Source organism: Pipra filicauda, unplaced genomic scaffold, assembly GCF_003945595.2.
Source record: "Pipra filicauda isolate LSUMZ 115617 unplaced genomic scaffold, ASM394559v2 scaffold90_size2875636_pilon, whole genome shotgun sequence".
In the NCBI taxonomy this organism is placed as follows: Eukaryota; Metazoa; Chordata; class Aves; order Passeriformes; family Pipridae; genus Pipra; species Pipra filicauda.
This window is the reverse complement of record NW_024105098.1, coordinates 2,187,833-2,202,248: the sequence shown is the minus strand read 5'-3', so window position 1 is coordinate 2,202,248 and position 14,416 is coordinate 2,187,833. Positions and strand designations below refer to the sequence as shown.

Sequence of the window (14,416 nt, the reverse complement as noted above, 5' to 3'; positions counted from 1 at the left end):
GACATAACAGGAAGCAATCACTGGCCACAGAATTTTCCAAAACAAGAATGAAGTATCATTTCAAAAGTACTCAGAATAATTTCTGTACAACATCTGAAGTGACAAATTAAATAGTTATGGATTCTTACACACAGGACTCAAAAATATTGTGATTTTTATCACAATTGAGTGATTTTTATGACTCTTAGTCAAAGAAATCTATCCTGCAGTGAGATGTCACAGTCTCCCTTCAGGAAGCGACAAGTCCATTCCACATCTCCAGAGGTTGGATCCGAGGGCCTGGGCTAACTCTGCTCCCTCAGAAACCTGCACAGCACAGACAACTGCTGCTGAAACAGTTCATACACCACCAGCAGTACTGTCAGCTTCCTAGAAGAGCCAAGTGGAGCAGTATCCACTGTTATGAGGATTAAAAGGCAGAAAAGCTGCAAAGAAAGCTTTTCCTCTGGCAATAACACAAGGAGTCTCAGCTTACAGCTCCAGTAATTTATCCTAATGCTGAGACATCCTCACTTGCATTAATATTCCATGAGTTGTTCCATACACACCACAAAACCTGCATCCAATCTGACTCTCGTTCACTTAACGAAATCCAATATTGGGGAGTTTTAATATCTGAAGTTGTTCACACGTGCACACTTCTGGAGTGACTTGAAGGATGTTCAAGTTGCTGCAGAACGGCCTCTCCTCTTGGTTACTCCACCAAAAAGCTCATACCCAATGCATTAGCACTGTCAGATCTGCAGTCTGTGTGAGCTAAATTTATTCCAATTTTTCCCCCTAAGACCACTCCATGAATCATTCAGTAAAACATAAATACATCCTGTCTTTGCAGCCATTTATACAAGAATGTGGGATCAACACACAGCCCCTGAAGCCAAACATCAACGCACTTACACAAACAACACTCACAGCTTTTTAACACACACAGTGAATTACACTGCTTCAGTTTAGTACTGTTCTTGAGATGACAAAAGCTTTCTGCTTCACAAAAAATGTGTTAATAGGCATTATATAAAGCAACATCTTCATCCAGTCTTGTTTCAACCATCTTATGACTTTGCTCAAGATTGATGTCTTGTAAGCTCCTCACTGAACTGTTCATTCCATTTACCTTTACAAAACATCAACATTCAAACTTTATTCTATGTCTTCCAGAAACTCCTGTGTGGAAGTATTTTTATCACATTAGAACATCAGCCAGCCTATGACCACCATCTGAAAAACTACTGCTCATTTAGACAAACCAGCTCTAAAAGGTCTTTGCCTGAGGGTGCCAAGCGACCTTAAAACAAAATCCAAGCTGTTTTTACTTCCCATTCACCTGCAGCTTGAAATTCTCCACTGTTCACAAAAAGATCAAACTATATTCCCACTGAGTTTGACATCACTATCCAATATCCAGCATCTGCACATGAAACAGGACATCAAGAACACATTTTTTAGTATTTTTTGACCAATTTGACTCTTACAGCACCCTAGGAACAAATAACACAACATATCGTAAAGCTACTTTCTACACAACATTTTTAAACCCAAAACTTAAATTCTAACAAAAACACACAACAGCAGAGGTGCTATCAGAGGTACAGGTTCCATTAGATCAGGCACTTCAGAGACAGGGGCCTGCACAGCCTTTAAACAACAGCTCTCCTGCAGTTCTGCTGACTGCAAATATTGCCTTGACTCGCATGCACTTCAGAGCTGGGCCAGAAGAAAACTGGAACAAGGTTATCTACCACCCTCGTGGAGAGGGTTAGTCCTCATTAAGAGACACCTCATTATGCAACCAGGCCCTGACTCCTGTTTAAGACAAAAGCAAGGAGGAGCACAGGAGGCTGGGAGGGCCCCTGCTCTCCACCTCTTTCTCCGCTCTAGGGCAAAGGAAACCTTGAAAATTATCAGCAGGGCAGGTGAAGCTCCTTCCCCTGAGCACACCAACCCCAACATCTGGGCACAGACCCCTACCCTGTGGGGTACACGACACAAAGGATCCCAGTGCCCAGTGCAGGAAGAACAGAACGAGGCATCAGGAAACCGGGCCTTGGCCTCGTAAGGAGGTCCAAGAGGTCTGGACTGAACACCTCATTAATGGGCCTGGGACAGAGCCACCAAAGGCATTTTCCTTCTCATCTTTTTTAGTAGCAAAGCAGCAGTCTTTTATTTTCTTATTTTTTGCAAACTCTAAAAGAACACTGTCTGAAGGAATCTGACTATGTTTAACAATAAACTGAAATAAAAAATCTCAGAGGTGTCCATGTTGGTCTGTTCAACAGCCCTAGAAATAATATAAAACCTCAATAAATTCTATTAGTTTTCACTTCCACAGTCAACCTGACAGAATGCTGGGCAGAACTGATGATTCAAACGATGGCACAGAAAGGAATCCATCAGCACTTCTACAGGTCCTTTAAAATGTGCTCCAAAGAACCCCTAACAAATGACTTAGGGAAAGGTTACAGTTGACTACATAAGGTTGTTTGAGGTGCACCTACCCAGAGAAAGCCTTGGGAAAAAGCACACTACCACCTTACAGCTCCAAAGAATTGACTGTGTGACAAGAGAACAATCAGCTGGAAGTCAGAAAATCATTTTTGGTAAGTGACAAGAATGATTTAGTGTTTTTGTCAAAAGTCTTGGGTGGTTGGGATTAAGATTTGATTTAAAAACTCTGTATTCATTTTGGAGCAAAGGAATAACTGAAGCTCCTAATGAGAAACTACCTCGGAAGTGGATTAGACTTTAAATATTGCACTCTCAGCAATAAGTAGATCAGCACTAACTTGACTCAGGGAAGGTTTTTGACAGGTAACACAAGGGACAGGCAGACAGCCCTGCTCTGCTGGCTGGAATGGAACCCTGCCTGCTCCATGCTCTGCCCTCCAGCAGCTGAAGGGAGAGAGGACACACATCCCAGGAGCAAAGGGCCCCTCGGTGGCTGGATGACCAAGCAGCAATGCTGCATCTCTCCAGTGCTCCACAGGCCTAACACTGACTCACAGCTACTTACTCACGTCTTCAGTTCATTCAGTGCTTCTCTTTTCCAATTCCATCTCTCAGCAGTTACAACTGGGAGAACTGGGAGCAGCAGCACTGCAGACTAAGTGCTAAAGAACACGGGTTAGTCAGTTCAGAAGCCCTATCAGAGTGACAGACAGGAACAAATCACATTTGAACTGAGTACTCAGGCATTTTTCTGGGAATTGGGCTGGGAGAACAACTGATGGAAAGCATTAAATCCTGAACTTGGGCTCTGAGGAGGTGTCTGCCATGGAGACAGACACAAAAGCTGCAGTATTTGTTGTCATAAAACTGTTGAGTAAAGGAGCACACCAATAATTATTCTGGCCTTCCTCGGTCTCTGCTGGCACTTATGTGTGGGAGAAGGGAAAAAAAGGTGAAGGACAGTACAAGTAGGAAACCACTTTTAGACAAGGCTAAGTTGGCCTGACACTGAAAGAACAGGACCTGAAAATAACTCTTCCCCTCCAAACCGTAGAAATTCCATTTTCTGGGATTGCTACTAGAAAGCAACAGTTTCAAACAGTAACGTTTCTGCAGTCCTGACAAAGGGGCCCGAGGCCAGCGTTCCATGAGAATTGAAATTCCCTGATTCTGGGAAGAGATACAGAAAATCTTTTCTTTAGAAACAAAATCCACATACAGGCTTGGCTACATTTACATTCTGAACATGCAGGACCATGTCTGTGCACACATTTGTACAGTTTTAACACCTCTTAGTTTGTTAAGTCCAGACATGGCAATTCTGCCAGCTTTCTTCAGTCACCTTGGTTTTTCTTAGCACCCCCTTCAAAACGAGGGGTCAGTGGTGACCACAGGTCAGGCTGAACTTCAAAGGGCCTAAAAAAAAAACTCATTTAAGGTATAGATACATCTCCCTCTCCAAAGATGACACCACTGAACAGCTCATGGACTCAGGAGGCCACAGGCCCAGAGTTGACAGCAATGCAGTCATTTTTCCAGCATGGAGACCTTCCAGGGACTTTGCATTTCTTTCCAAGCAGCAGTCTAATAGTGTAAAATAATAGGGCTATTACACACATATCAGTAGTATTTGGGCCCATTTCAAACACAAGATACTTCCTAGACTTGTTTCCAAACCTCACATGAGTCTGTTCTAATGTGAACCCACTGTTTTCTTCTCCACCAAGTGCCAGGTCTGAAGGAGTTCTTTGGCTCTAAAGGGTCTTTTCTGAAAAAGCTTGCTGGAGGAACACTTGGGGAAGAAGGGGGAAGCAAGAAATGGGTAAACAAGAAGCTGAACCACAGGATAAAGCAGCAGCAGAATCCTAACAATTCCCAGGCCACCAGAGGAAAGAATCAACTTCCCCTGGGAGGCTGTGCTCAAACTCTGGGAAAAGGAAACTGTTCTCCTTGTTGACTTTGCAGGAGATCCAAACCAAAGGATGGCAGTTTGCTCCCTCCTCTGCTTTTTGAGGGAGGTGTGGCTCTGCAGACTGGAATTCCACAGGTGCCCCTATCTAACAAAAAAAGCCAATGGATTCCCTCCACCCTGACAGAGCCCAACCAAAAGAGTTCTCTCATCCAAATGGTCTATAACCATGGTGTTTAAGTCTGTCTGCAGCACTTTGTGGAAATCCTACAGCCTTCAGGAAGGCACCTGGGGGCAGATGATGTCACTTAGGTCACAGCCAGTGAGAAGTGTCCTTTCTCACAATTATCCAGCCCATTTACCTTCATCTATTCTCCTCGTTTGAAAGCCTTGATATTGGATTTCCTGTCATTGGAAAAAAACTTGTCCTGAAGTGAGGACAAGGGTGATAGTTGTTTTTTAAGATTTTTCCAAATCCAGTCATTTACTTGCAGTTCTAGATTAACTATTTAATTTACCCAGGCAGCCAGAAGGCACTAGCAACAACAAAGAGAAAACCACTTGTGCATTTTCATTCCTGGGCACAGAACAAGTAGCAGCAGAAAGCAGGAAAACTGAAGGAACACAAGTCCTACAAAATGCAAGAACAGGCAGAGTCCAGATTTGGAAGTTGGAGATCCTCTGTCACTTTTCAAATGGGAACCACAACAGTCAGCAGGAGTTGCAAAACTCCCTTAGGGCCTGCTGCTGCAAGACATTCCTTAAAACTTCCCATCATCTTCAACAAATGTCCACTTCGATCTTTCCATCTCATGTGAAGTCTTCTCTTCACCTGTTTGTATTCAGTCAAAACAAGATAATCCAGCAGGTTTTGTGGAGGGGGTGTCCCCACTGCTAATCCCTAGAGAATTTCAAGGGCTGGCCTTGACACAAACTCAGTCTGTAAGTGAGAAGATATTCTCTGCAAATAAAAAGCATTTTTGACAAGCCAGCAGCAGCTCTCGAGCTCATCAGCTGAAGCAGCAAGGCAGCAATAAAGTATGATCAATGGGGCTTAATCCTCTGAAGCAGGTGGAGAAGACAAGCAAATTATCTCAGATGTTTTTTAATATTTTTAAATAAAATCTTTAACACAGCCTTAAACATTTTCAGTTATGAACTCACCAGGCAATTGGCTGAAGAACAGGATTAAGGTACAACCACTTCCATCCATCATTGATATCAATGTCAAAAATTAGTTTTGATTCCTGAGCTGATAAAGTTTAATAAAAATCACCAGGACTACTTTAGAGAATTCAATGAAATTCTAAATTAAAAGCATTACTCAACAGCCTGTTCTGTAATACATGACTTTAACAGATATTTCAAGTCTCTCTCAGTTACATTACAGCAAGTATTCAGTCAACTACAATCAAAGTTAAAACAAAAAAGTGCCTGTGATCTAAGGCTCATTATTCCAGACCTGTTGTCAATCAGTGAAAAGGAGAGTAGCAAAGGACATACCTTGGAACTGCTCCCAAAACAATCAAGTTGGCTTTTTGTTTGTTGTTTCCAATTACAGCATTTTTCATATCTCTGTAAATCCAGAAAGAAAAACAAACCCTGGTAAATTACGCTGAGGTACTGAGGGCTTATCTTAGAATTTACCATTTCCATGAAGGCTTAGCAAGCAGTTTTGCACATGTCCATGCTGCACTACAGACTGAGCAGTGCTCCAGGGCACAGTGTCCTCAGCCCACAGGTAACACCCAGAGCTCTGGGATTCCAGTCCATCCCAGCTTCTGCAGGGAAACAAAAACCCAAACTATCTCACATGCACACCAGACACAAAGAGCTCTTATTGCTGCAGAAAACTAGATATATTTGTTCCCTGTGCCCATACAGTCACCAGACTTCCAAAAATAATTTCAAAAACCCCACTACTGGTTGGGAAGTTAAATGTTGGTAATTTCAAATATTAAGTGAATATTCTACAGGAAAAGACAAGCTCAAAGGAAAAAAAAAAGGAACAAGGAACTAAGACCAGTCTCCAGAGACCAGACTTTCACTCTCCTCTTCACCCCAGGCTTCCTTTCACGAATTTCAGTAGGACACCTGAACATCTGCATGTCAAAATCTCAGGAACAAAGGGGGAACAAAAGCATTTTCCTGCCTGAGAGTTCCTGCAAGGTTAAACACATGGGAGGCATCCATGCTGTGGTACAGGGAGAGGGGAAGCACTTTGGAACGTGGACACTGGTTTTGCACACTAAGAATTCCTGTGCAAATGTGTGGTTTGCAACCTCGTTAGGAAATGGTTACTGTATCCTAAAACCATCCTGAACATACTGAACATACATGAACGTCAGAGAACTTGAAAGCAAGCTGGCAACTTATGACCAGTTCCAGAAAATCAAGATGATACATTCCTAGGAAACTTTGTAGTTGTAGAGACCTTTAAGAGCAGAGAATAAAAAGAGACCAAATTCAGGTACTTTTTATTAACAACAAAAAATAATAAACTGGATTACTGCAGCGTTAGTTGCAAAACTGATAAATTAATCACTGTTTAACTACGCCCATAATTCATTCGGGTAATTTGGGAGCCTTAGTGGCTGCTTTAAATCAGCATATTTTCTTGCCACTCTTTCACCTGCCAGCTGCAAAGTTAAAGGGATTTAGAGCAGCCCTGCTGTGTAAGATCCACCCTGGCCAGCAGGAACACCACACAGTGCTGTGGTGCTCACTGAACACATTGCACTGCAACAACCAGCTGTCCCAAGTTTAACTCACTTCATCAGAGGTACAAAAAACTTCTTAGCCAAGGCAGGCAACATTTGCTGGCGTAACAGAACCTTTATAGACCTCCGTTAGCAAAAAGTTCTTCCTGAATTTCTCCCTGTGGCTCGTGCTCTTACCCAGCCACAGAAGAGGGCTCCAGGAATTTTAAGGCAATGGAAGGGAACCCCTGGAGGTAGGACGTGATCTCAGAGCTCCAAGCCAGGAGCCAGGAGCAGTGGCAGCAGCTGTTCTGTGCCCAGCTGAGCCCAGGCAGAGCCAGCAAACCCCAGTGAGCCCTCAGCACACAGGGCCCTGCCAGCCCAGACCCCGGGCCTCGCTGCTCCATCGCCCTCAGCTCGCTGACTTCACCCCACGGGACAGGAGGGAGAGGGGAAAGAGCAAGATCAGAAGACAGGCAAAGCTGGAAGCCCCAGAAAATTTCAGGAGTGGACTTGAAGACTGCAATAAAACCAGACACAGGCCTTCAGTGGTTTCTATGCTGAACGCTTGATATCCAAATATCCCGGTCGTTTTTCAAGGTTTTTAAAACACCAGAGTCAGTCCAAAACAGTGGCAGAAACAACAATCAGGCATCTCAAAGGAATAATGGAAGCTGTCCCAACAGATGTGCTAATTCCCTGCTCAGGCCACTCCAGGACTCCCACAGAGGCCCCTCTCTGGTATCTGAGGCACCAAAGCCTCAGAAAGGCTGCACCACATCAGGGATCTGCAGAGGCACCTTGGGAGGCCAAAGAGGGGACACTAGCCCAGCACTCTGAACATTCACTGATTTGGGTGACATTTTAATGCTCTGCTCAGGAGATTTTACACCATATTGTGTGGGAAAAAAAAAAAAAAAAAACAAACAAACAACAAAACACCACCAGCCAATTTTTTGACTCCTGCCCCAACTCCACAAGAGAATAGCTTAACCCTAAAACCATTTCATACGTAATAGTTACTGACTATTAGAATTCAATTTAGAGACCCTTTCACAGGTGGCAGGAGTATGGCCAACTTCCATAACACTCATACTGAGGGGGTTAATGAGGGCACAATCCTGATCTGGAAATGATTCCGACGACTTTTTCCATCCCAGGTCACAAAGTTTCCCATTGAAGTCATGGCGGATAGACAAGAAATATCAATCACAAGCTTGAGATGTCTGACAAATCCAACACATGGACATTCAAACATTTGCACCTGCAAGCAAGTAAAATTGATACAGTGACCAAAACCTGTCAAAGACAAGCCCCAAAGACCCCCATGTTTGTGGGCATCACAGCACTCCCAAGTTCCCCACCACGTTTCTCTCTGCCAATTTGCCATTTACAGAAATGAACCTACTCAATACACTGGGAGCAGGTGGATATGGAAAGCAAGAACATCCTCAAAATACCATAATCCAGTGCTGAATAGTAGCAGACCTTTTTTGTGTACTATGAAAAATAATTACGTGATTCCATATTATATTTTATGAAGATTTTCCTGATTGGGGAGGTAATTCCTTGAGAAGTAAAGAAGTCACCACATGCTGTCATAGACTTCCAGGTCCTTGGTGAATCATGAACCTTGGAAACACTGAGGGCAACTCCCTTATTTGAAAACATCACCTCCAACGAGTTGGAGCTTGACTGATTTCAGATCCAAAATGCCATGAGATCCATCCAAGGGAAAAAAGCAGCAAGAGGTAACAAAGAAACCTCAGGAATTATTAGTCCAAAACTAATATTTCCAAATGTCACTGCTCCCATTCCCTCTGTGAAAAGGAGTCCTAGGCATGAGGGAGGAGGGAACAGCAGCACAAACACAACTACAGAGAGAGGGAACTTCAGAGCCCAACTAGTCTGTGGTGACTCCAGGCCTAGTCTGTGATCCAGAGGGAGACAGGGGCCCTTGCCCTTGGACCTGGAACACTCCAGCACTGCTGAGCTCCTCAGCCTCACAACTGCAGCTTGTACAGACCAAAACCTCCCCCAGGAGGGGGGCTGCTCCTGAGATGCACTCGACGTTGGTTGGGTTGGGTTTTTTTTAAATAGCCTGTGCATTAAATCTTATAGTTTATATTCAAACTAAATTGCAAGTTTTTTAACAAAATAACCTGAATTACAATCACTCTAATGCAGAGATTTAAAATCTGATAGTTGGTATCTATGCCAACATTTTCTTTAACCCAGCAATTTATATGAAAAAAAAACTTTCAAGGAGGAACAATACAGGCTGCCAACAACAAAATTCAGCAAAGAGATCCTAGCTAAGCACTTGGGAATATTGCTTCCTGAAGTGCCCAACCAGCTTTTTCCATCTCTTATGGCTTCTCAAAGAAATTAGGATGTAGTTTCATCAGCTCAACTCTGTGACCACTCAGCTTTAAGTCAGAAACAAAGTGGAGACTGGAAAAGCAGCAGGACTGATTTTCTTCCCACCAACTCAAGAAAAGGGGGAACAATTACTGGGTGAGGTTTATCAGCTCTAACACAATGTTCTAGAACATTGCAGCCAGAAGCAATCAGTTCAATTAATTAGCTATAAGTAAAATGCAATGCATGCTAGTTTTTAAGTGTATTAGCACAGCATGAGCGTTTAAAGTATTTTAGGAGTACATTAAACTCACCAAAAAGTCTAATTTCCATCCAATTGCAGCCTGCCATGAGTTACAAGAGGAACTAATCTGCCAACTGTACATGAAGTACTGTTTTTATTCTGAAGCTAAATGTGTGATGGTTTAAAGGCACCAGATATAGCTGCTTCAGATAAGCAAAAAGCAGTATTAAATATAACAATTTGTGAGTAAAATATGGCCTTTAAGTTTCAAGGATTCCTAACCAATAAAAAATAGTATTATTAAATGTCTAAGCCCTGAGAAAATCAGCACTCCAGCCTGCCAATGGAAATTATTATCATAGAAGCAAGTTACAGTGCTGAACTTTGTTCTAAACAGAAATCACTGGAGTTCAGCTCTAACTTTGGGACTCCTCTCACTAAATTAAAACCCAACAGAGCAGCAGAGTGAGCTCAGGCCCTAGCTGGGAAAGAATAGAGCTCTCCAGCATCCCAGGGATCCACCCCTGCACCTCTGCTGCCAGGGAGACCCTGAGGGAGCAGCGTGGAGACAACGACACCCCTGGGAGGATTTGGTTGTGCCTCTGCTTTTAAATACAGGAAATCAGGCACAAACAGAAGAAATAAAATCCTGAGAGGAAGCCCTGGAGCCTTCCTAAGGCAACACAACAGATCTCCAAACAAGCCAGAGTGACTTGAGGAAGCAGCCACAGGAACTCCACAGAAGAGGAGGAAACAAAGAGCCTGCAGGACATTTCCTCATCTGTGGCTTCTGAAAACAGAGCAGGTGGTCACATTCAGGGGTTCCTAGACAGAGAAGGATTCCAGGCACGAGAGGAACAATCCCAGAAGGAAAAGTAGCCCTGGACACATCAGGTCAGTGCTTTCACTTTTCATATGAAACAGTTCCAGGAGATCCTGAGCTGATTACAGGGCCAGAGGAAGCTCCAGACAAAGCCCTGCCAGGAGATTTATCCACCAGAGGCTGAGCAGAGTCACCAACAATGGGATGACGCAGAGCAGGGTTCTCAAAGCCTTCAAGAACTCAAATGCAGGCAGCCAGAGAGCTGAGGGACTGGAGCTGGTACAAGGACACAGCCCAAACGAAAACCCTCTGCCCCAGCTCCAGGAGAGTCTGAGTTAAGGGTCATACAAGCAAATGGCACCTGGGCTGGCTGGACTCCAGTCAAGAGCTCTCTGAGGAGGTGAGGTTTGGACAATCAGGTTTTCTACAGCTTTTCCCTCCTCTTCCTCCTCCTTTTCTTCCACTTTCCTGTTTTTATGGACAGATGCAATGCAACACCAGAAATTCATGACAAATGTTGTGGCTAAAGTATGTCCATGGCTACTGTGGCAGAATTTATTTCCAGGACTGACACTGCCATGGCTTGAAGCTGTTTGCTACCCCCTTAGCTAAGAGTTCAGTGTTTGTACTGACACAATTACTGGTCCAACCAAGGCAATAAAACATTAAAAACTCCTGACAACTCAAGCAAACCACAGAAGTCATAAATCAGTTGGTTTTTAAGGTTAATCATCAAGTTGGGAAGAAAAGTTTCAAGATTTCTAACCCCATTCAAAAAACACCAGTCGATGCGGTGAAAAAGATGATTTTACAGCAAAGAACAAAGTAGCACATGGAGACAGTGTTACTCAACTCATTTGAATTTTAACACTTTAACTGTGACACGATTAACAGACAGTGCAAACTAAACAAATTCAATATTTAAACAAAAAAAAAACCTCAATCCATGGTTTTTCTCAGTTCTGGAGTCTCAGTGCAGAAAATCAAAATGCTGTAGACAGAGCACCTGGCACTGCAGAGCAGTGGAGTTTAACATACATAATGCTAAAAGTGATCATTTAGTCCAACTCCTCCATATCACAGTCACAGAACTATCTGAGGTGTCCTCTTTGGAGAGGCAACTTACCTGGTCATAAGTTCTCTTGCCAAGGAAAGTCTACCAAATAGAAAGGGGTGTGTTTCAGTGATCCATACCCGTCGTTAGAGATACTCACAGCTCACTCCTGCCCTGGATTTATCCCAGTTCCCACGTGTGTGACACACTGCAGACCCCTCTCCTATCAAACCCTGGGAGAGCTCACATCACTCAGTTCACCTGCTGCCCTTCTGATCAAGCTTAACAACTGAAGCTCTTCATGTCTTTGGCTTCAGCTTCAACTCAAGCTCCTTCCCAGTCTATATTCACTGACAAGAGGGAGAGGCTGCTTTTCCCACCTCTCCCAAGCATGTTTTATCACCTCATCCTTTGCACTGAGTCTGGAAACTGTGCTACAAGTTGCATGAGACCGCTACTGGATAGAAAACTCAGTCTTAAGAACAATGTAGCTCAAAGTTAAACTGCTTTTAGTGGAGGATGGGAGTTTAGCCAGCTTTTATTATGTAACCTTTATACACTAAAACACATCCCAAACCAACAAAACCACACCAACCGTAGCTAGAGCTCTGTATTATCAGCATTTCAATCTCTGCTATTTAATCAAACTAGGTCCTAAGAGTGAAGAATTATCCCCAAAGAGGTGAGGGGAAAACAACTGCAGTTCAGCAGAACTCAGAAACTCTCACTCTCAGAAAATGCCCTGCTCTGTGACACCAGAGCAGGGAAACACTTCCTTCACAGCTCTCCCCAAACAGCCACATGAAAAGAACATCCTCCACCACTGCTGCCTCAGATGAATGACCCAAACCACCAAATACAAGTAACTGTGTTACTTTTTTTTCTTACTGTCTCCCTCCCTTCAAGGATATTTCCCTTCCCAGGATGGTACTGCCTTCAGCACTAGTATCTCCCACAGCTGAAGTAAAGATTAAATGAATTTCACTAATCACTCTGTAATACACATTTTTATAGCACTGTCCCTTTATTGGAAGTTACTTTTGTCCATTGTCCCATTTTAAGCCCACCACTCATTATCTACAGAATGTTGTCCACCACAAGTCATCCACGTGGAGAACTATAAAGTTTCATTCAGTACAGGAAAATACCTTAAAATGGCCCTGCAGCACCTGCTTGGCTGCTCTGGATGTGAGCTTGGAATGGTGTCTGACACTGCTCTCTGCACCTTGGGCCAGCACTCCCTGCAGGATCCCCAAACCCTGCTGATCTGACACAGCTATGACCCATTAGATTATAATAACCTAAAGTCTCCCTGACACAAAGCAAAGTCTCTGATTTTTAGCTCCAAATAAGCTAAGATGATGCACTGGCCTCCACACGCTTTAGTCTCATTTTCCAAATGGGGTTACTAAGTGCTCACTAGGACAGAAAGCCCATAATATCTATATCCAAATCAACTCCCTCACTCTGTAGTTTCTGAACATTTCAGACAATGTATGTTTGAAGTATGTTTTAACAAGTAATTTTCCCAGCTAGCCTTCCTGCTACTTGACAGTTCCCAAAGAAAAAAATCTCAACACATTTAAATTATCAGCCCAGCACCTGCAATACACCATACATACTGAAATCAGCTTAATATCTGGTAGAGAAATTAACTGGTAACCAGAATTCTGTCCTGTGCATATTACTAGAATTGCCAATCCTTTACAGCCTGAAAGTTCCATATTGCAAATGGAAAATAACCTTCTTTTGGACAGTAAGTAAATTCAACCTTTTTTAGTGCCGATTCCAATCAATTCGGACTGGCAGCTTGGAACCAAAAAAACCAAACTGCAAATATGAAGAATCACAAACTCAGCAGTGCTGCTGATTCTGTGGCACACATCCCTCAGGCTCATCCTCTGAGCTCAGCCTCAACAACATCCCACACACCCCAAAGGGCACAAGGACTATTGCTCCCTCAGCTGCTCCATTCTGCCCTCCCTTGCAGGCAGCCCCTCTGCATTTGTCTGACAGATTAATAAAGGGAAGGCAGACTCCCTTTATTAAGATCTCAGAGATAACTTGCAGCATCAGCTGTGCTCAGCTGGAAGTCTGTCACTAAGTCCCACCTCAGGACTTGTGTGACCAATACTCCCTGATTTCCACCAGCCAGTCTGACAGAAGCTGCTTCTCCTCCCTCATCCTACTCACAGCCTGAAACCATCACAGCAACAGTATCAGCACTCTGAGGGTGGTGTGGAGAGGGATTGCAGAGAAAAGTGGCTTCCACGTGAAAGGCAGCACTGAAGAGATCAATCCTCATCAGGCTTCTCTCCCAGGCTCAGAGCAGTAACTGCAAGGTTTGAAATATTCAACAGCCCTGCAGGCTGGAGATTGCTGGGCCAATGTCACAGGTATTCCTGAAGCTTAGCCCACCTCTAAATATCAGTCCAGGAGTTACAATACATAGCAATTTACTTGCAGAAGAAGCAATTGTGCATTTGCACCTTTACCTGCATTATAAAGAAAGCACAAAAGTGAGAGAGTACCTTGTTCTGTGACAGGAACACAACTGATTTATGTGCAGCTTCCCTTCTCCCCTCTGCACTATCTTTCCATCTGACTACAAACCCCACTCTATGGAAAACCCCTCTTCACAGAGCAGTGCTTAATTCCCCAATGATGTTTCAGCCTCTCCATTTCCTCTTCTCACCCTTGGAAAGCTTTCCTTCCCAGCTCACCTCTTGGAAGGGAGAAACCACGACTCACACTCCCAGCACCACCTGAACCTGCTCAGATTTCTGTCACATTCTCAGCCCACAGAAACCCTTCCCAGCTCCAGCCACAAGGAGCCCCTCCTGCAGTTCACAGAGCACCAACACTACACTCAGGAGCCTCC

General features: G+C 43.7%; 1 protein-coding gene across 4 annotated transcripts in view; it reads right to left on the bottom strand.

Moving 5' to 3' along the window:
* The window catches only part of ARMC8 (armadillo repeat containing 8), a 63,328-nt gene that overhangs the window by 42,932 nt on the left and 5,980 nt on the right, over nt 1–14,416 (bottom strand). For 2 of the 4 annotated variants that reach the window (XM_027724866.2, XM_027724867.2), the window contains exon 3: nt 5,858–5,929. The exons of the other annotated variants lie outside the window; for them this stretch is intronic. In XM_027724866.2, the coding sequence (XP_027580667.1) occupies nt 5,858–5,929 (72 nt within the window). The remainder of the gene's footprint in view (nt 1–5,857; nt 5,930–14,416) is intronic. 4 annotated transcript variants of the gene reach the window in all.